The sequence below is a fragment of the Salmo salar genome, chromosome ssa20, assembly GCF_905237065.1.
Source record: "Salmo salar chromosome ssa20, Ssal_v3.1, whole genome shotgun sequence".
Classification (NCBI taxonomy): domain Eukaryota; kingdom Metazoa; phylum Chordata; class Actinopteri; order Salmoniformes; family Salmonidae; genus Salmo; species Salmo salar.
Window position 1 is genome coordinate 30,966,616 of NC_059461.1, and position 22,665 is coordinate 30,989,280.

General features: G+C 44.8%; 1 protein-coding gene across 1 annotated transcript in view; it reads right to left on the bottom strand.

Moving 5' to 3' along the window:
* The window catches only part of LOC106580420 (single-stranded DNA-binding protein 2), a 104,880-nt gene that overhangs the window by 17,456 nt on the left and 64,759 nt on the right, over positions 1–22,665 (bottom strand). Inside the window, exon 5 of the mRNA XM_014161461.2 lies at positions 5,153–5,242. Coding sequence (XP_014016936.1) covers positions 5,153–5,242 — 90 coding nt within the window. The remainder of the gene's footprint in view (positions 1–5,152; positions 5,243–22,665) is intronic.

Consider the following 22,665-nt stretch of genomic DNA (forward strand, 5'->3'; position numbering starts at 1 on the left):
GTTTGTGCTACAGGATGCAAATTTCTGTTTGAAAAAGCTAACCTTAGCTTTCCTAAATGCCTGCTGCTTCCTATCTTCCCTGAAAAGTTGCATATTACGTGGGCTATTCGATGCTAATGCAGTACGCCACAGGATGTTTTTGTGCTGGTCAAGGGCAGTCAGGTCTGGAGTGAACCAAGGGCTATATCTGTTCCTGGTTCGTCATTTTTTGAATGGGGCATGCTTATTTAAGATGGTGAGGAAAGCACTTTTAAAGAATAACCAGGCATCCTCTACTGACGGGATGAGGTCAATATCCTTCCAGGATACCCGGGCCAGGTCGATTAGAAAGGCCTGCTCGCTGAAGTGTTTTAGGGAGCATTTGACAGTGATGAGGGGTGGTCGTTTGACCGCAGACCCATTACGGATGCAGGCAATGAGGCAGTGATCGCTGAGATCTTAGTTGAAGACAGCAGAGGTGTATTTGGAGGGCAAATTGGTTAGGATGATATCTATGAGGGTGCCCGTGTTTACGGATTTGGGGTTGTACCTGGTAGGTTAATTGACAATTTGTGTGAGATTGAGGGCATCAAGCTTAGATTGTAGGATAGCCGGGGTGTTAAGAATGTCCCAGTTTAGGTCACCTAGCAGCACGAGCTCTGAAGATAGATGGGGGGCAATCAATTCACATATGGTGTCCAGAGCACAGCTGGGGGCAGAGGGTGGTCTATAGCAAGCGGCAACGGTGAGAGACTTGTTTCTGGAAAGGTGGATTTTTAAAAGTAGAAGCTCGAATTGTTTGGGTACAGATCTGGAATGTAAGATATAACTCTGCAGGCCATCTCTGCAGTAGATTGCAACTCCGCCCCCTTTGGCAGTTCTATCTTGTCGGAAAATGTTATAGTTAGGGATGGAAGTTTCAGGGTTTTTGGTGGTCTTCCTAAGCCAGGATTCAGACACGGTTAGGACATCCAGGTTGGTAGAGTGTGCTAAAGCAGTGAATAAAACAAACTTAGGGAGAAGGCTTCTAATGTTAACATGCATGAAACCAAGGCTTTACGGTTACAGAAGTCAACAGATGAGAGCACCTGGGGAATAGGAGTGGAGCTAGGCACTGCAGGGCCTGGATTAACCTCTACATCATTAGAGGAACAGAGGAGAAGTAGGATAAGGCTAAAGGCTATAAGAACTGGTCGTCTAGTACGTTCGGAACAGAGAGTAAAAGGAGCAGGTTTCTGGGCGCAATAGAATAGATTCGAGGCATAATGTACAGACAAAGGTATGGTAGGATGTGAATACAGTGGAGGTAAACCTAGGCATTGAGTGATGATGAGAGAGATATTGTCTCTAGAAACATCATTTAAACCAGGTGATGTCACCGCATGTGTGGGAGGTGGAACTAACGGGTTAGCTAAGGCATATTGAGCAGAGCTAGAGGCTCTACAGTGAAATAAGACAATAATCACTAACCAGAACAGCAATGGACAAGGCATATTGACATTATGGAGAGACAAGCGTAGCCGAGTGATCATAGGGGTCCAGTGTCTAGTTAGGCTGGCTGGAGACACGGCGATTCAGACAGCTAGTGGGCCGGGGATAGCAAGCTAGCAGAACGGCCTTAGAGGGACGTCACGACGGAAGAAGTCTGTTGTAGCCTCCTCGTGCGGTTACGTCGGCAGACCAGTCGTGATGGATTAGTAAAGGGGTCCAGTCCCATTGGCAAAATAGGTATAGTGGCCCAAGAAATTGGTCGATGGATCTCTTCAGCTAACAGTCCAATATGCTCTAGACAGCTAGCGTGCCGCGGCTAGCAGATGGGCATTCAGGGGACTTCGCGACGGAGGGGCCAATAATGTGACTTGTACTGCACACAAGGTAAAGTATTGGATTTTTACATTTCACACACCACACCTTCTCAAACAGCCTAATAAATACTCTTCAGAGGGATAAATTGGACTTTACAGTCTCTTACTATTAAAATAATGTATATATATCAATAGGCTGTGTGTATTTTTAGATATAGGCCTATAGAGCCCCACAGTGGAGGTGTCATAAAACCTAGTTGTCAAAAGGGAAATGGTTCGAATTGTTTCTCCACCATTCATTTTTCCCATAGGGAATTTTAGAAACACTTAAAATATGGGATGTGTTTCATGTAGGCTTACCCTGGCATGACGTTCGGATAACCATATAAACCTCTCTCGGACTAGGTGACTAATATATTTGGCTCTATTTGCTCTCAGATTCGAAAAAACTAATCAGCATCAAAGTAGATATAATGCAAGACTACAAATCCCTGCAAGCTCCTACACATCATCTCCAGCTAGCAGACACCTTTGCTAACAGGCATTGTGTCAATTTAAAACTTGCACAAGACAATTCACAGAATTGTCAATTTAAAGAAATGTTGCCAATTTATTCATTACAAAATGTAACTAACATTAAACAGTTAATCCAGATATTCTTAACTTTGCCTTGATGCAGCAGTCTCGTCCAGATCATGGCATTTGTAGTTCTTTATGATAGCCACATTAGCAGCTAATTAGTGTTCCATTTTTGTGGGGTAAATACAGGCAAATATATTGCTAAAAGTCACCTAGTCCTAGAGAGATTTACATGGTTCTCAAAACGTCACGCCAGGGTAAGCCTACACAAAACACAGCCCTTATCTGAAGTGTTTCTAAAATCCCCTAAAAAATGAATGGTGGAAAAGCAATTGCAACCATTTCCTTGTTTGACCGGTAGGTTTTATGGGTATTCTGACTCATACTGTGGTACTCTATTGTATGCCTAAATGTAGAATCACCATCTTTACTGAAAAAACAAATACAAACAGAACTTTAAGCTACATATTCATTTGAAAGAGGTCATGAATTGTCCATTGATATGCACAGCAATTGATAAAAGAGGACCATGTTTGCAAAACAAGTGGATTAGAGTTTATGTCAAAATTCCACTAATTAGCTAATGGTTACAGAAATCAGGAATGCAGACAGATTCTATAGACCTCTCTAACTATATGAGTAACTGTGTCCAACACACCACCACATGTTATGTTGCACATCTACTGACCAAAAAAAGCATGTGACTATGAAATGTATATTTTTCTCAATTACATATATTGCAAAATAAATAAAAATAAACGGCAAAGAACAACAGGCAGGTACCACATAAAGTACGACAAGACAAAACAGCTCACTCAATCAAGCCTTATGGTCTTCTAAGTATAAAAGTAAAGCTTGCTTTCGTATAATAAAAAAGGCTTGAAAAAGTAATGGACTGGGATAATGTCTTAATGCGGTGTGTGAAGAATCCATTACTTTACCTTGTATGCAATACAAATTGCATTATTGTGGAAGCACCTTATCGTAGAATATGAATCACACTGTTTGAGAAGGTTTGAATCCTAAGCAACCTGCCTACACATTGTTTGAAGTACAATAGACCAACATAGCTACTGTGTTGCACCAATTTGTAAGTCGCTCTGGATAAGAGCGTCTGCTAAATGACGTAAATGTAATGTAAATGTACTGTAGTAGGTCAAAGCTGGAAAACCTTGGTAGAGCATGGGTGAAGTAAGCATTCTGGTGCTCATGTGAATTTCAGACCAATGCCTACTTCACTTAAAACATATTTTTTGGTTTCTAATGAATCAATATGGACTGGCAGTCGATGTGTGTGTGTGTGTGTGTGTGTGTGTGTGTGTGTGTGTGTGTGTGTGTGTGTGTGTGTGTGTGTGTGTGTGTGCGCGTGTGTGTCTGTCAGTAAGCGCTTTTGATGTGGTCAGTTTGTTTGTCTGTTGATCATTCAGTAAGGCCTCCGCCTCTCTCTTGGATCGTGATTGGCCTTGACAAGAAATAATATTAAAAGATGGATCCAAAAAAACAATTATTGATTTTCAGGAAGGATGGGGGGACAAGGGTGAGGTGGAAAAAGGTGTGTTTTGACTCAAGTTGGAGTTTTCTGAAAAGCTGATCTTAAAAATGAAGGCTATTGATCTTAGTGTCAGAGTTAGAATGTTAATGGCATTTAATCAATCTGCTGCCAGCCATCTGACTCCTGTAGTGTAAAAAGACTGACTGACTGCCTGAGATAGGAGGTTCATAGTGCCCTGGGGTTGCAAAGGAAGGATATATTACTGTAAACTTTGGAAATACAGGTAGCCATCTCCATCCAAACCAGCACAGACACACACACAAACACACGGACACACACACACCTCTGCACATGCATGCATTAACACACACACTGGCATGCAAACACACAATCAAATCTACTCCTACGGCAAATCTGTGTGCAGTTGCAAACCGTAGTCGGGCTTTTTTATGGCGGTTTTGGAGCAGTGGCTTCTTCCTTGCTGAGTGGCCTTTCAGGTTATGTCGATATAGGACTTGTTTTACTATGGATATAGATACTTTTGTACCCGTTTCCTCCTGCATCTTCACAAGGTCCTTGATTTGCACTTTTCGCACCAAAGTACGTTCACCTCTAGGAGACAGAACGTGTCTCCTTCCTGAGCGGTATGACGGCTGCGTGGTCCCATGGTGTTTATACTTTTTTATTTGATTTTATTTCACCTTTATTTAACCAGGTAGGCTAGTTGAGAACAAGTTGGCGTACTATTGTTTGTACAGATGAATGTGGTACCTTCAGGCGTTTGGAAATTACTCCCAAGGATGAACCAGACTTGTGGAGGTCAACAATTTTTTTTCTGAGGTCTTGGCTGATTTCTTTTGATTTTCCCATGATATCAAGCAAAGAGGCACTGAGTTTGAAGGTAGGCCTTGAAATACATCCACAGATGCACCTCCAATTGACTCAAATTATGTCAATTAGCCTATCAGAAGCTTATAAAGCCATGACATCATTTTCTGGAATTTTCCAAGCTGTTTAAAGGCACATTCAACTTAGTGTATGTAAACTTTTGACCCACTGGAATTGTGATACAGTGAATTATAAGTTAAATAATCTGTCTGTAAACAATTGTTGAAATATTACTTGTGTCATGCACCAAGTAGATGTCTTAACCAACTTGCCAAAACTATAGTTTGTTAACAAGAAATTTGTGGAGTGGTTGAAAAACAAGTTTTAATGACTCCAACCTAAGTGTATGTAAACTTCTGACTTCAACTGTATATACTGTATGTATGTGTGTGTGTATGTGTGTGTGTACCTGGAAGAATCCTGGAGGTACGGGTCCCACTGGCATTCCCTCTCCTGGGGGAAGGTTCCCAAGGATGGGACTGGGAGCTGCTGCTGCACTCTGGAAGACAAACACACACACGCGCACACACACAAAGTCAGGTTAGATCATGAGGATGGTGTATCAGTGAGGCGGTACCTGTTAACAGAAAAGGTCCAAAGACATCCAACATTCCAACACCAGGTGACCCAAAGAAGAGCTGCCAATATCCCACAATATTTTAACCAACTCAAATTCACAGAACCCTAGTTAAATCCATAATCCAGCCCATGACTACCTATAATCCAGCCCATGACAATCTATAATCAGGCCCATGACTACCTATAATCCAGCCCATGACTACAACTAATCCAGCCCATGACTACAACTAATCCAGCCCTTGACTACAACTAATCCAGCCTATGACTACCTATATTCCAGGACATGACTACCTATAATCCAGCCCATGACTACCTATAATCCAGCCCATGACTACCTATAATTCAGGACATGACTACCTATAATCCAGGACATGGCTACCTATAATCCAGGACATGGCTACCTATAATCCAGGACATGGCTACCTATAATCCAGGACATGGCTACCTATAATCCAGGACATGGCTACCTATAATCCAGGACATGGCTACCTATAATCCAGGACATGACCATCTATAATCCAGCCCATGACTACCTATAATCCAGCCCATGACTACCTATAATCCAGGACATGGCTACCTATAATCCAGGACATGGCTACCTATAATCCAGCCCATGACTACCTATAATCCAGCCCATGACTACCTATAATCCAGCCCATGACTACCTATAATCCAGCCCATGACTACCTATAATCCAGCCCATGACTACCTATATTCCAGGACATGGCTACCTATAATCCAGGACATGGCTACCTATAATCCAGGACATGACTACCTATAATCCAGGACATGACTACCTATAATCCAGCCCATGACTACCTATAATCCAGCCCATGGCTACCTATAATCCAGCCCATGACTACCTATAATCCAGCCCATGACTACCTATAATCCAGCCCATGACAACCTATAATCCAGGACATGGCTACCTATAATCCAGGACATGGCTACCTATAATCCAGGACATGGCTACCTATAATCCAGGACATGGCTACCTATAATCCAGGACATGACTACCTATAATCCAGGACATGACTACCTATAATCCAGCCCATGACTACCTATAATCCAGCCCATGGCTACCTATATTCCAGGACATGGCTACCTATAATCCAGGACATGGCTACCTATAATCCAGGACATGACTACCTATAATCCAGCCCATGACTACCTATAATCCAGCCCATGACTACCTATAACCCAGCCCATGACTACCTATTATACAGGAGCAGATCATAACAGTAGCCCAGTTTGTTATCATGTCGTGATCAAACGAGTCTCCCCTCCGTCCTCTGTCTCTGTCTCAGTGGGCTCTTTCCTGTGTGTGTTCCTGACCTGGCACTGTGGCATCGTGGCAGGCCAGCCGCCCAGGTTATTTTTACTCTTTATATTGTTTTCTCTCAGACGGGTGGCGCGGGCACGTTTCACCACTGCCTCGGACTGCTTCCTGTGCTATAGTACAAACTCCCCAATATTACCAAGCTCCAAACACACCACCAGGCAACGGCTATGGGCAGGGAGGCAGGGAGATGGGCACGGACAGGAGCGTAATTAAGGGTCAAGGTTCAGAGGTAGGGGATGGAGGCGAGATGCTGGTGGCCCGCAAAGAGGTGGTGAGTGGTCCGACACATTGGTGAGTGATAGGGCATAGACTGTCTTCCCTTCCCACACACACACACACACACACACACAGTCTCCCAAACATTACAATACCACAACCTCCACCTCTTAGTTAAGGTTTCTCTGCACAGACAACATATAGGATTCTTCTAATGTATACTATCAACTGTTAATAGTCAGAAATGAACAGTATCAGTATCAGCAGCTTTGTATCAAACGTGGTCCGCAAAACAATAAACATTTCAGTAAATGCAATTTCTTGCTGTTTGTTTGCATATCTTCTCACTCCCTTTCTCCCCCTTCTCTGCCTCTCTCTCCACCCCTCCACTCTTTCCTGTCATCTCTCTGTCGTCCTCTCTCCCCCTCTTCCTTCATCCTCTACCTCTCCCTCCTTAGGCATAGACTGTGAGACAGACTCAAACTCTGAAGTTTCCGCTGGCTGATTTTTTAGGTCAGACTGCAACACAGTTACTAATCAGAGCCAAGATAATGGCAAACTACTCCCACCCCACTGTGTGGGGACAGGATACATACAGTTATTGTGTTGAAATTGCACTGCTCTACGTAAACAGAGTGTGTGTATTTGGCTTAAACAAATGAAGGTATGGATGTAAGGCTCAGTGGCGGAGAACATTGTTCAGGACAGGTGTGTGGCATATGTGTTTGTGTGTTCACAGTACTGCACTCTCTCTGGGAATGGTAGTGTTCTTTTCCCTGCCTTCATTTCTCCTCTCACTCCGGATTACCCAGCATGCTTTCCACTCACTGGCAGCCTGGAGGTCTGCTGAGTCTGCCTTCTCAGAGATAGAGGGGGGGGGAGAAATATCTACCTGACCTGCTGACTAAGCAGCCTTTTCCAAATAAACCAACAAGAAAAACATCAAGATATTCCCTGCCCCCACTGCACAGCCTCCCAGCCCTACAACACACAACACAGACAGCCTCAACACAACAGCCTCCCAGCCCTACAACACACAACACAGACAGCCTCAACACAACAGCCTCCCAGCCCTACAACACACAACACAGACAGCCTCAACACAACAGCCTCCCAGCCCTACAACACACAACACAGACAGCCTCAACACAACAGCCTCCCAGCCCTACAACACACAACACAGACAGCCTCAACACAACAGCCTCCCAGCCATACAACAAACAACACAACAGCCTCCCAGCCCTACAACACACAACACAGACACTCAACACAACAGCCTCCCAGCCCTACAACACACAACACAGACAGTCTCAACACAACAGCCTCCCAGCCCTACAACACACAACACAGACAGACTCAACACAACAGCCTCCCAGCCCTACAACACACAACACAGACAGCCTCAACACAACAGCCTCCCAGCCATACAACACAACAGCCTCCCAGCCCTACAACACACAACACAGACACTCAACACAACAGCCTCCCAGCCCTACAACACACAACACAGTCTCAACACAACAGCCTCCCAGCCCTACAACACACAACACAGACAGACTCAACACAACAGCCTCCCAGCCCTACAACACACAACACAGACAGCCTCAACATAACAGCCTCCCAGCCCTACAACACAGACAGCCTCAACACAACAGCCTCCCAGCCCTACAACACACAACACAGACAGCCTCAACACAACAGCCTCCCAGCCCTACAACACACAACACAGACAGCCTCAACACAACAGCCTCCCAGCCCTACAACACACAACACAGACAGCCTCAACACAACAGCCTCCCAGCCCTACAACACACAACACAGACAGCCTCAACACAACAGCCTCCCAGCCCTACAACACACAACACAGACAGCCTCAACACAACAGCCTCCCAGCCCTACAACACACAACACAGACAGGCTCAACACAACAGCCTCCCAGCCCTACAACACACAACACAGACAGCCTCAACACAACAGCCTCCCAGCCCTACAACACACAACACAGACAGCCTCAACACAACAGCCTCCCAGCCCTACAACACACAACACAGACAGCCTCAACACAACAGCCTCCCAGCCCTACAACACACAACACAGACAGCCTCAACACAACAGCCTCCCAGCCCTACAACACACAACACAGACAGCCTCAACATAACAGCCTCCCAGCCCTACAACACACAACACAGGCAGCCTCAACACAACAGCCTCCCAGCCCTACAACACACAACACAGACAGACTCAACACAACAGCCTCCCAGCCCTACAACACACAACACAGACAGACTCAACACAACAGCCTCCCAGCCCTACAACACACAACACAGACAGCCTCAACATAACAGCCTCCCAGCCCTACAACACACAACACAGACAGACTCAACACAACAGCCTCCCAGCCCTACAACACACAACACAGACAGACTCAACATAACAGCCTCCCAGCCCTACAACACACAACACAGACAGCCTCAACACAACAGCCTCCCAGCCCTACAACACACAACACAGACAGACTCAACACAACAGCCTCCCAGCCCTACAACACACAACACAGACAGACTCAACACAACAGCCTCTCAGCCCTACAACACACAACACAGACAGACTCAACACAACAGCCTCCCAGCCCTACAACACACAACACAGACAGCCTCAACACAACAGCCTCCCAGCCCTACAACACACAACACAGACAGACTCAACACAACAGCCTCCCAGCCCTACAACACACAACACAGACAGCCTCAACACAACAGCCTCCCAGCCCTACAACACACAACACAGACAGACTCAACACAACAGCCTCCCAGCCCTACAACACACAACACAGACAACCTCAACACAACAGCCTCCCAGCTCTACATGTCATCACAGGACAACTACCACAATCGTTTTTTATTTCTGAATTAAACTACATTTCACATCGACCACAAGCACACCTTCTAAGCTTTCTTGTTAGAAACCCAGTTGATACGTCTTAGCCAAGTTGGACTGTGTGTGTTAGTGGGGGGTGGGGGCTGGCTCAACAGTAACTTTATGTTACTATGGTTTACAGATTGAACGCAACCATTTGTCCACAGGCTCACTCAAAGAGTGAGATTATTACTATTGTACTGTTGGACAGCATTGTTTGGTAGTGTGTAGAAATGAAGGCCTGGTGTTCTTGCACCTAACCTGTTCAAACATTGAAAACACACACACTGATTAAGAGTCTTCAGTCTACAGTTCACACAGAACTTTGTTTACACTTTGACAAGAGCTGAGAGTAGCATTGAGATCTGAGGTGTGCGTGTGGTTGTGTGCCAGCGCATGCGTGCGTCGGCGTGACTGAGGAAAGCTGAAGCAGATGAAACACTCTGACCTCTCCCACTTAGAGGGACACCTGGACCTGCTGGCCAACTCATCTGTAATCTAAATGTTTCACAGCACCAGTCTGGAGGACAGGGTTACACTACGCCAACCACCCTGTTACAGGGTTACACTACGCCAACCACCCTGTTACAGGGATGCACTACGCCAACCACCCTGTTACAGGGTTGCACTACGCCAACCACCCTGTTACAGGGTTACACTACGCCAACCACCCTGTTACAGGGTTACACTACGCCAACCACCCTGTTACAGGGTTACACTACGCCAACCACCCTGTTACAGGGTTACACTACGCCAACCACCCTGTTACAGGGTTACACTACGCCAACCACCCTGTTACAGGGTTACACTACGCCAACCACCCTGTTACAGGGTTGCACTACGCCAACCACCCTGTTACAGGGTTGCACTACGCCAACCACCCTGTTACAGGGTTGCACTACGCCAACCACCCTGTTACAGGGTTACACTACGCCAACCACCCTGTTACAGGGTTGCACTACGCCAACCACCCTGTTACAGGGTTACACTACGCCAACCACCCTGTTACAGGGTTGCACTACGCCAACCACCCTGTTACAGGGTTGCACTACGCCAACCACCCTGTTACAGGGTTGCACTACGCCAACCACCCTGTTACAGGGTTACACTACGCCAACCACCCTGTTACAGGGTTACACTACGCCAACCACCCTGTTACAGGGTTGCACTACGCCAACCACCCTGTTACAGGGTTACACTACGCCAACCACCCTGTTACAGGGTTACACTACGCTAACCACACTGTTACAGGATTACACTATGCTAACCACACTGTTACACTACACTAACCACACTGTTACAGGATTACACTATGCTAACCACACTGTTACACTACACTAACCACACTGTTACAGGATTACACTATGCTAACCACACTGTTACACTACACTAACCACACTGTTACAGGATTACACTATGCTAACAACACTGTTACACTACACTAACCACACTGTTACAGGATTACACTATGCTAACCACACTGTTACACTACGCTCAGGGTTGGAAAGTAAGTGAGTACATGTAATCAATACATGTAATCTGATTAGAAAAAATTAAACTGTAATTGTTACGTTAAGAGCAAAAATATTATATATACTATATGTATATATATGTATATATATATACATAATACTATCAGATTATGGATACTTTTGAAAAACTAGATGATTACTTATTGGATTCATTTTAAATTCAGAAAGGATGTTTGCGAGAGAAAAAAAACATCGACACATTTCTGTTTTCTCAATGACATTCAATTCAGCATTGAAAAAAGGTGCAAATTTAAGTTTGTTCCACATGAGCAAGTCCACTATGATGAACACCAAATGTGTTTGATGGATAATTTTTGTCTTCTTCTAATGCCTCTTAAGGGAAAAGTAATCCAAAAGTAACGGAGTTTGGCTAATACAAAAGTTCCGTTACTGATTACAATTTGACAGGTAACTAGTTACTGTAACAGATTACATTTAGAAAGTAACCTACCCAATCCTGACTACTCTCACCACACTGTTACAGGGTTACACTACGCCATCCACACTGTTACAGGGTTACACTACGCCATCCACACTGTTACAGGGTTACACTACGCCATCCACACTGTTACAGGGTTACACTACGCCATCCACACTGTCACGGGGTTACACTATGCTAACCACATTGTTATAGAGTTACACTACGCCATCCACACTGTTACACTATGCTAACCACACTGTTACAGGGTTACACTATGCTTGGCACACCTGTAGTTGGGTTGTTCTCCCATTCTTCTCTGCAGATCCTCTCAAGCTCTGTCATGTTGGATGGGGAGCATCGCTGCACAGCTATTTTCAGGTCTCTCCAGAGATGCTCGATCAGGTTTAAGTCCGGGCTCTAGCTGGGCCACTCAAGGACATTCAGAGACTTGTCCTTAAGCCACTCCTGCGTTGTCTTGGTTGTGTACTTAGGGGTGTTCTCCTGTTTTAAGGTGAACCTTAGCCCCAGTCTAAGGTCCCGAGTGCTCTGGAGAAGGTTTTCATCAAGGATCGCTCTGCACTTTGCTCCGTTCATCTTTCCCTTGATCCTGACTAGTCTCTCAGTCCCTGCCGCTGAAAAACATCCCCACAGCATAATGCTGCCACCACCATGCTTCACCGTAGGGATGGTGCCAGGTTTCCTCTAGACGTGAAGCTTGGCATTCAGGCCAAAAAGTTAAATCGTGGTTTCATCAGACCAGAGAATCTTGTTTCTCATGGTCTGAGAGTCCTTTAGGTGCCTTTTGGCAAACTCCAAGCGGGCTGTTATGTGCCTTTTATTGAGGAGTGGCTTCCATCTGGCCACTCTACCATAAAAACCTGATTGATGGAGTGCTGCAGAGATGGTGGTCCTTCTGGAAGGTACTCCCATCTCCACAGAAGAACTCTGGAACTCTGTCAGAGTGGCCATCGGGTTCTTGGTCACCTCCCTGACCAAGACCCTTCTCCTCCAATTGCTCAGTTTGGCCAGGCGGTCAGCTCTAGGAAGAGTCTTGGTGGTTACAAACTTCTTCCATTTAAGAATGATGGAGTCCACTGTGTTTTTGGGGACCTTCAATGCTGCAGAAATGTTTTGGTACCCTTCCCCAGATCTGTGCCTCAAGACAATTCCTTCGACCTCATGGCTTGGTTTTTGCTCTGACATGAACTTTCAACAATGGCACCTAATATAGACAGGTGTGTGCCTTTCCAAATCATGTCCAATCAATTGAATGTACCACAGGTGGACTCCAATCAAGTTGTAGAAACATCTCAAGGATGATCAATGTAAACAAGCTGCACCTGAGCTTCATTTCGAGTCTATAAGGTATTTCAGTTTTTTATTTTTAATACATTTGCAAAATAAATCTAACATCTGTTTTGCTTTGTCATCATGGGGTATTGTGTGTAGATTGATGAGGGAAAAAATGAATTAAATCAATTTAAAATAAGCTACAGTATAACGTAACAAAATGTGGAAAGAATCAAGGTGTCTGAATACTTTCCGAATGCACTGCATCTTACTTTCTATCTATCCTTCTCATTCCTTATTAATCTAAATCTATTACTTTCAATATTTTTTTATTCATTACTCTAGTTAGTAGCACTGTTCTGTGTACCTGCATTCTTTGCTTGTGCGTCTCCATGTTTGTGTGCGTCTCCGTGTGTGTGTGTGTGTGTATGTGTATGTGTATGTGTATGTGTATGTGTGTGTGTGTGTGTGTGTGTGTGTGTGTGTGTGTGTGTGTGTGTGTGTGTGTGTGTGTGTGTGTGTGTGTCAGGGGAGGGTGGTGTTCTCAGGAGTGTTCCACCACTGGGAGGGAGGAACTCATGTCTGCTGATTATAGAAGAGACTGAAGAGACGTGAGTGGAATCCCAACACACTGTGTCATCTCTGTCTGTCAGCCTCAGTGTCTGGATCTCTGTCTGTCAGCCTCAGTGTCTGGATCTCTGTCTGTCAGCCTCAGTGTCTGGATCTCTGTCTGTCAGCCTCAGTGTCTGGATCTCTGTCTCTCAGCCTCAGTGTCTGGATCTCTGTCTCTCACCCTCAGTGTCTGGATCTCTGTCTCTCAGCCTCAGTGTCTGGATCTCTGTCTCTCAGCCTCAGTGTCTGGATCTCTGTCTCTCAGCCTCAGTGTCTGGATCTCTGTCTCTCAGCCTCAGTGTCTGGATCTCTGTCTCTCACCCTCAGTGTCTGGATCTCTGTCTGTCAGCCTCAGTGTCTGGATCTCTGTCTCTCAGCCTCAGTGTCTGGATCTCTGTCTCTCAGCCTCAGTGTCTGGATCTCTGTCTGTCAGCCTCAGTGTCTGGATCTCTGTCTGTCAGCCTCAGTGTCTGGATCTCTGTCTGTCAGCCTCAGTGTCTGGATCTCTGTCTCTCAGCCTCAGTGTCTGGATCTCTGTCTCTCAGCCTCAGTGTCTGGATCTCTGTCTCTCAGCCTCAGTGTCTGGATCTCTGTCTCTCAGCCTCAGTGTCTGGATCTCTGTCTCTCAGCCTCAGTGTCTGGATCTCTGTCTCTCAGCCTCATTGTCTGGATCTCTGTCTCTCAGCCTCAGTGTCTGGATCTCTGTCACTCAGCCTCAGTGTCTGGATCACTCTGTCGGTCTCAACACCAGCTCACACAGCCCAACCGTCTCACTCTGTTTCACTCTTCTTTCCATTCAACCTCACTCTGTCTCACTCTAACTTGCCTCATCCTGTATCTCTTATTCTCTCCCTTTGTCTCTTCTCCTGTCATCTCTCTCACTTCACGATGTCTCACGCTATCTCCCGCCGTCTCAATCTCTGTCATCCTGCCTCTCTCTTTTACTCTCACTCACCCACTATCGCTTTCACTCACTCTACCGCCATCTGTTTGTCTGGCTATAGAATGATTGGAAGCTACGACAAACAACAGTGTGTAAATGGAATGCAACACTGTGTATCTACACACATGCTGACAAACAAGTCTTGTGTGATCTCCATTCTACAGTTGTTGGAGATTTTCACCAGAGAGGAAGGCTAGTTAGGAAGTCTGCAGCCAGACAGAAGTTCTGGTAAACGTGCCTGGGAGGGAAAGGTGGGGGGTGGAGACGGATAGACAGGGAGGGAAAGGTGGGGGGTGGAGACGGATAGACAGGGAGGGAAAGGTGGGGGTGGAGACGGATAGACAGGGAGGGAAAGGTGGGGGGTGGAGACGGATAGACAGAGAGGGAAAGGTGGGGGGTGGAGACGGATAGACAGGGAGGGAAAGGTGGGGGGTGGAGACGGATAGACAGGGAGGGAAAGGTGGGGGTGGAGACGGATAGACAGGGAGGGAAAGGTGGGGGTGGAGACGGATAGACAGGGAGGGAAAGGTGGGGGGTGGAGACGGATAGACAGAGAGGGAAAGGTGGGGGTGGAGACGGATAGACAGGGAGGGAAGAGGGAGGTGGAGACGGATAGACAGGGAGGGAAAGGTGGGGGTGGAGACGGATAGACAGGGAGGGAAGAGGGAGGTGGAGATGGATAGACAGGGAGGGAAAGGGGGTGGGGGGGTGGGTGGAGATGGATAGACATGGAGAGAAAGGGGTGGGGAGTGGGTGGAGACGGATAGACAGGGAGGGAAAGGGGGTGGGTGGAGACGGATAGACAGGGAGGGAAAGGGTGGGGGTGGAGATGGATAGACAGGGAGGGAAAGGGTGGGGGTGGAGATGGATAGACAGGGAGGGAAAGGGGGTGGGGGGGTGGGTGGAGATGGATAGACATGGAGAGAAAGGGGGTGGGGAGTGGGTGGAGATGGATAGACAGGGAGGGAAAGGGGGTGGGTGGAGACGGATAGACAGGGAGGGAAAGGGGGTGGGTGGAGACGGATAGACAGGGAGGGAAAGGGTGGGGGTGGAGATGGATAGACAGGGAGGGAAAGGGGGTGGGTGGAGACGCATAGACAGGGAGGGAAAGGGGGTGGTGGTGGGTGGAGACGGATAGACAGGGAGGAAAGGGGGGTGGAGAGAGGTGAGAGAAGAGAGTGAGAGATAGAAAGAGGGAGTCAGGGAGAGAAAGAGTGGGACAGGGTATGTGTGTGTGTGTGTGTGTGTGTTGTGTGTAGTCTTACTGGTCTCAAGGCCAGCATTAACACAGGAAATACAAATGACACAGCACAGGAAGGAACTCACTAACAGCTCCTTCCCTCCCTCCCGCCCTGCCCTCGACCCCCACTTCTCTTTCTCACCCCCTCCATCCTCTCAAATGCCATTAGTCCCCTTCCTGAATGAGGGAGGAGGAAATGGTGAAAAAGATGCTACTCTGCATGAAAAACACACACACTAATGCACATCTGGGTTTGGTGGGCCTGAATAGATTTTTTAGAGGAAAACAACCTGGTGAAAATAAGAGTATCAAGTTACTATTTGGTAATTACTCTGTACACTAATGGTGTGTGTGTAAATATGCATGTGCACAGTTGGGGCAGTTCCTTAGAACTGTACTGAAAATGGAAACCAGTAGTTGTGAAAAACAAACTTGAAGACTAAGCCAGGAGAGAAAAGGTTGTACTTGTCTGAAAGATGAGAATAGTTTCTCTGCTTTTACCATGCATTATTCACCGTCTCCCATGGCGACCGGAGACATTTCAGCACTCTCCACTATTCACTCCTGAGCCTGCGTACGCTCACTGCCCAACTCACTTATCAAAGTAAAAGACACAAAAACAAAATTTAAGAACGGGAAGCATAGAAATAGTGCACATCTACCGCTTCTTAGACTTGCTTTCAATGAGAATGACAGATCTATGACCCACATTTCTATGTGAATTTGGTCAGGTCGCCCAAAAAGCTACATATTGTAGTTTTAAGTGTCTATGTTTGCACCGCTCAATTGCTAGCTTTTGAGTGGCGCGACCGATAGAGATGCTTAAAGGAGGACGGTCATATGTGCCAAATCATGAAGAAGTGGTACTTGCTAAGCAAGCAGTGTGACGTCCTTTACACAGCGTGATGTCCTCTCAGATCTCTGCTGTTTAGCCATAATATCATGTAAATGTCCATCTCAAAGCCCAGGAGTCACACAGGAGTAAATATTTATCACATCCAGAGTGCACGCCCACACAGGCAGACTGAGAATCCTCCAGTCAAAACCTCTCTTTTATCTACCCCTCCACCAATATAAAAAAGTAAAATGGAACAAAAACACGAGAAATAGAAATAAGAAAAGCACGAGAAATAAGAAAAACACGAGAAAGTAAGTAAGCTATATACAGGTTCAGTTCCAGAGTCAGTGTCAACACCATATTTATAATGTGCAGGGATACTGGCGTGGTAGGGTTAGATATGTATAGAGGTAAGGCATTATGATATATGATAAACAGAGTAGCAGCAGTGTATATGATGATTGTATGAGTCATGTGTGCTCCCTTTCTGACCTCTAGGTCACCAGGGTGCTCGTCATGGCGCAAACCTGTCACCAGCGTTACGTGCATAACGACACTCACCTGGACTCCATCACCTCCTTGATTACTGCCCTTTATATGTCACTCCCTTTGGTTTCTTCCCCAGTCGTCATTGTTTCTGTCTCATGTTGGTGCGCTGTTTGTGTTTCTTGTTGTATTTGTTTATTTATTAAATGTATTCACTCCCTGAACTTGCTTCCCAACTCTCAGCGTACATCGTTACAGTATGTGAGCGTGTGTGTAGAGTCAGTATGAATGTGGGTGTGTGTTTTGGATGTGTGAGAAAATTGTGTGTGTGTGTGTGTGTGTGTGTGTGTGTGTGTGTGTGTGTGTGTGTGTGTGTGTGTGTGTAGACTGTGCATAAAGAGAGTCAGTGCAAAAATATAAATAAATAGAACGGTATATTTAGTAGTGCTGAGCGATTAACCAATTGGTAGTTACGATCTTGTCTCATCGCTGAAACTCCCCAACGGGCTCAGGAAAGGCGAAGGTCAAGTCATGCGTCCTCCGAAAAATGCCCCGACAAGCCACCCTGCTTCTTAACACACTGCTCACTTAACCAGGAAGCCAGCCACACCAATTTGTCAGAGGAAACAACTTTCAACTGACAACCGAAGTCAGCTTGCAGGCACCCGGAGTTGCTAGAGCGCGATGAGCCAAGGAAATCCCCGCGGCCAAACCCTCCCCTAACCCAGACAATACTGGGCCAATTGTGCGCCGCCCTACGGGGCTCCCGGTCACAGCCGGCTGTGACACAGCCTGGGATCGAACCCAAATATCTTTAACGGTCACCCCAGCGTGAGCTTTTTTATGCATGTGATGTCAGAATGCACTCACTGTTCCGGTGAAATGTGATTGTTACTCAACAGGACAGTTAACCCCCGCTGCCCTCAAACCAAGGCACGCTGCCTGCTAATTATTTACAGGCTGTTTCAACTTGTTATTTTTAGAATTATTTTCTAACTAGTTTAATTTTCGAACAACAGTTTGAATTAAGGTGTGTTCCGCCTCCTCATTAATTCACATAGAAGTAGCCCATTTCAATGTTGCGGAAAATTTACGTTAAAGGCATTACTGAGCCGGACACACTTCTCTCTTCGACAAGAGCCGAAGCACTTCCCCAGTGTTCTCACAGCTCAAGTATGCAGACATTTGCGCATCTCCAGTCAGAACAGAAGTTGCACAAACTTTTTCCCTCCTGGCACCTTATCTGGCTGGCATTGCCTTCATAGTTGTTTTCCTTACTGATAATAAATTTGAACATATGCGCGTTACTATCAAATTAAGTGCCTTATTAAATTATCATTATAGTTTGTGAATCTCGTGTTGTCATTTCTACTGTAGCACACTGTATGTATGGAGAATAATGTATTTACCGTTTTATTCACGTTTTCAAGTACTGCTGACAAATCATGCATTCCAAATCTTGCATGGATTGTAATGGACACATACAGTTGAAGTACAGAAGTTTACATACACTTAGGTTGGAGTCATTAAAACTCATTTTTACAACCACTCCACAAATTTCTTGTTAACAAATTTTGGCAAGTCGGTTAGGACATCTACTTTGCGCATGACACAGGTAATTTTTCCAACAATTGTTTACAGACATATTATTTCCAGAACAACAGGGGTTAGGGTTAGAACAACAGCAAAGGACCTTGTGAAGATGCTGGAGGAAACAGGTACGAAAGTATCAATATCCACAGTAAAACGAGTCCTATATCGACATAACCTGAAAGGCCGCTCAGCAAAGAAGAAGCCACTGCTCCAAAACTGACATAAAAAAGCCAGACTATGGTTTGCAACTGCACATGGGGACAAAAATCGTACTTGTTGGAGAAATGTCCTCTGGTCTGATGAAATAAAAATAGAACTGTTTGGCCATAATGACCATTGTTATTTTTTGAGGAAAAAGGGGGGGCTTGCAAGCCAAAGAACACCATCCCAACCGTGAAGCACGGGGGTGGCAGCATCATGCTGTGGGGGTGCTTTGCTGCAGGGGGGACTGGTGCTCTTCACAAAATAGAAGGCATCATGAGGAAAGAAAATTGTGGATATATTAAAGCAACATCTCAAGACATCAATCAGGAAGTTAAAGCTTGGTCGCAAATAGGTCTTCCAAATGGACAATGACCCCAAGCATACTTCCAAAGTTGTGGCAAAATGGCTTAAGGACAACAAAGTCAAGGTATTGGAGTGGACATCACAAAGCCCTGACCTCAATCCCATAGAACATTTGTGGGCAGAACTTAAAAAGCATGTGCGAGCAAAGAGGTGTCATGAAGTTGGCCTGTGGGTAAGGTTTATGACCCCCCCATAAATACCTTTCTCCCTTCCCTCTCTCCCTGACTCTACTGAAGGACTCTTGAATAGCCTTTGTTAAACATAGAGAGTCTGGTAACATCAAACAAGTGGGGAGAAAGGAACCATATTTCGGTAATAGAACCAGTTGAAAATATACATTGGTACTTAATGTATATGATATCTGTTCGGTTGTCATCTGAGACATTATGACAACATAAACTGTATCTGGGAAAGTCTACACATTCTAGTTATCAGATTCACATGGAATTGTTGTGCAAATTAAAATGTTTGAATATGAAACTATTTGTGATAAGATTAAATCTAATTTTAGCTTCCAAATGAGTAAATTGGGTTTTCATAAGGTTAGAGCCCTGCTCAATCAGTGGCCCGCCCCTGTGAAGAGACATGGGTTATAAACTATGAAACACACCCTTCTCTCCCTCCACTATATAAGCCCTTGACGAAAATGTAACCTCCTGTTCCGAGGACGATAGGACGACGGTCCATACGTTAAAAAGGAATAACATGACAACTACAGAACTAAGCCAACCTCAGCATGAACTTTGGTTGTGAATGGTATGAACTTTGAACTCTTATTCACTAAAGAAGTGAGACCTCCTAGCCATTGAGTTAGCAACAGCAGCTGTAAACGTGGGCTAGGAAAGGACAGACGACGTATACAGTCTAACACACAACGAAGATACTACAACGTATACAATTTACCACCAGAGACATTCTTCCGAGGACAGGAAGATCTCTGTTGGCCAACACGGCCAGCATCTACGTACAACCTACCGAAGCGCAGCTCAGAGTAAATATTTATTGCATTTTCCTTTTCCAAATGGGCGGTAATTTAGAAGGCATAAGATACTGTATTTACGAAAGCTTAGCTTCTCCCTTTGTTCCTCAGTCTTCCCGCTCTTTCTTTCAAGCCCAACCCCCTCTCTTTGTGTAACAAGCCATCATACAGGTTCCGTCCACCAGGGTCGTTTTCTGTATGACATAATTTGCATTCTGTGTATATGTAATTCTGTGTGATTAGTTAGGTATTTAGGAAATAAATAATTAAACCCAATTTTGTACTGCTGATTCAACTTGTTAGCCAGGGTTCGTGAAGATAACCAATTATTTACAACTTTCAGATGAGACTGAAATAAGTTGACGATTAATATTGACTGCTATTGATGTAAAATATTGCAAGGTCTTTCAGAGTTTATTTGGAAGATAACAGCTCCATAAACACTCTTTCGTGGTGCCCCGACTTTCCAGTTAATTACATTTACATGATTAGCTCAATCAGGTAATATTAATTACAGAAAAATGATTTTATAGAATAGCATGTCATATCACTTAATCCAGCATAGCCAAAGACATGACAGAGGCCTACAAACCTGATTCAGTTACACCAGCTCTGTCAGGATGAATGGGCTAAAATTCACCCAACTTATTGCGGGAAGCTTATGGAAGGCTACCCGAAACATTTGACCCAAGTTAAACAATTTAAAGGCAATGCTACCAAATACTAATTGAGTGTATGTAAACTTCTGACCCACTGGGAATGTGATGAAAGAAATAAAAGCTGAAATAAATCATTCTCTCTACTATTATTCTGGCATTTCACATTCTTAAAATCAAGTGGTGATCCTAACTGGCCTAAAACAGGGAATTTTGACTTGGATTAAATGTCAGGAATTGTGAAAAACTGAATTTAAATGTATTTGGCTAAGGTATATGTAAACTTCCGACTTCAATTGTATATGTGTGTAAAATACTTATTTGAAGGTTGTACTGATTATGATGAGCTAATGCTAAGCTAATTGACAGCTACAATATATGTGGCGCCATGTTTGTTGACATCATTCAATGCATTCTGGTTGTCACATAAACATCTACAGTGAGGGAAAAAAGTATTTGATCCCCTGCTGATTTTGTACGTTTGCCCACTGACAAAGAAATGATCAGTCTATAATTTTAATGGTAGGTTTATTTGAACAGTGAGAGACAGAATAACAACAAAAAAATCCAGAAAAACGCATGTCAAAAATGTTATAAATTGATTTGCATTTTAATGAGGGAAATAAGTATTTGACCCCTCTGCAAAACATGACTTTTTGGATAAGAATTGTGTTATGCTAAAAAAGTGTTCTAATCACACCGGTTTGAGCATACGCTGCAGGTATTTTGGTATTTCGGTATTTCATTAGGATCCCCATTAGCTGTTGCAAAAGCAGCAGCTACTCTTCCTGGGGTCCACACAAAACATGAAACATAATACAGAATGACAAAATACAGAACATCAATAGACAAGAACAGCTCAAGGACAGAACTACATACATTTTTAAAAAGGCACACGTAGCCTACATATCAATGCATACACACAAACTATCTACGTCAAATAGGGGAGATGCGTTGTGGCGCAAGGTGTTGCTTTATCTGTTTTTTAAACCAGGTTTGCTGATGCTTTGAGCAATATGAGATGGAAGGAAGTTCCATACAATAAGGGCTCTATATAATACTGTATGTTTTCTTGAATTTGATCTGGATTTGGGGACTGTGAAAAGACCCCTTGTGGCATGTCTGGTGGGATAAGTGTGTGTGTCAGAGCTCTGTGTAAATTGACTATGCAAACAATTTGGGATTTTCAACACATTAATTTTTCTTATAAAACGAAGAAGTGATGCAGTCAGTCTCTCCTCAACTCTTAGCCAAGAGAGACTTGCATGCATAGTATTAATATTAGCCCTCTGATTCCAATGAAGAGCCTGACGTGCCGCTCTGTTCTGGGCCAGCTGCAGCTTTACTAGGTCTTTCCTTGCAGCACTGGACCACACGACTGGCCTATAATCAAGATTAGACAAAACTAGAGCCTGCAGAACTTGCTTTTTGGAGTATGGTGTCAAAAAAGCAGAGCATCTCTTTATTACGGCTAGACCTCTCACCATCTTTGCAACCATTGAATTTATATGTTTTGACCATGACAGTTTACAATCTAAGGTCACACCAAGTAATTTAGTCTCCTCAACTTGTCCAACAGCCACACCATTCATTACCAGATTCAGCTGAGGTCTAGAACTTAATGTACCAAATACAATGCTGGACTGGGCTATCGGCACCACCCTCTGTAGGGACATGCGATCGAGGGCGGTACAGTTGCTATACCAGTCAGG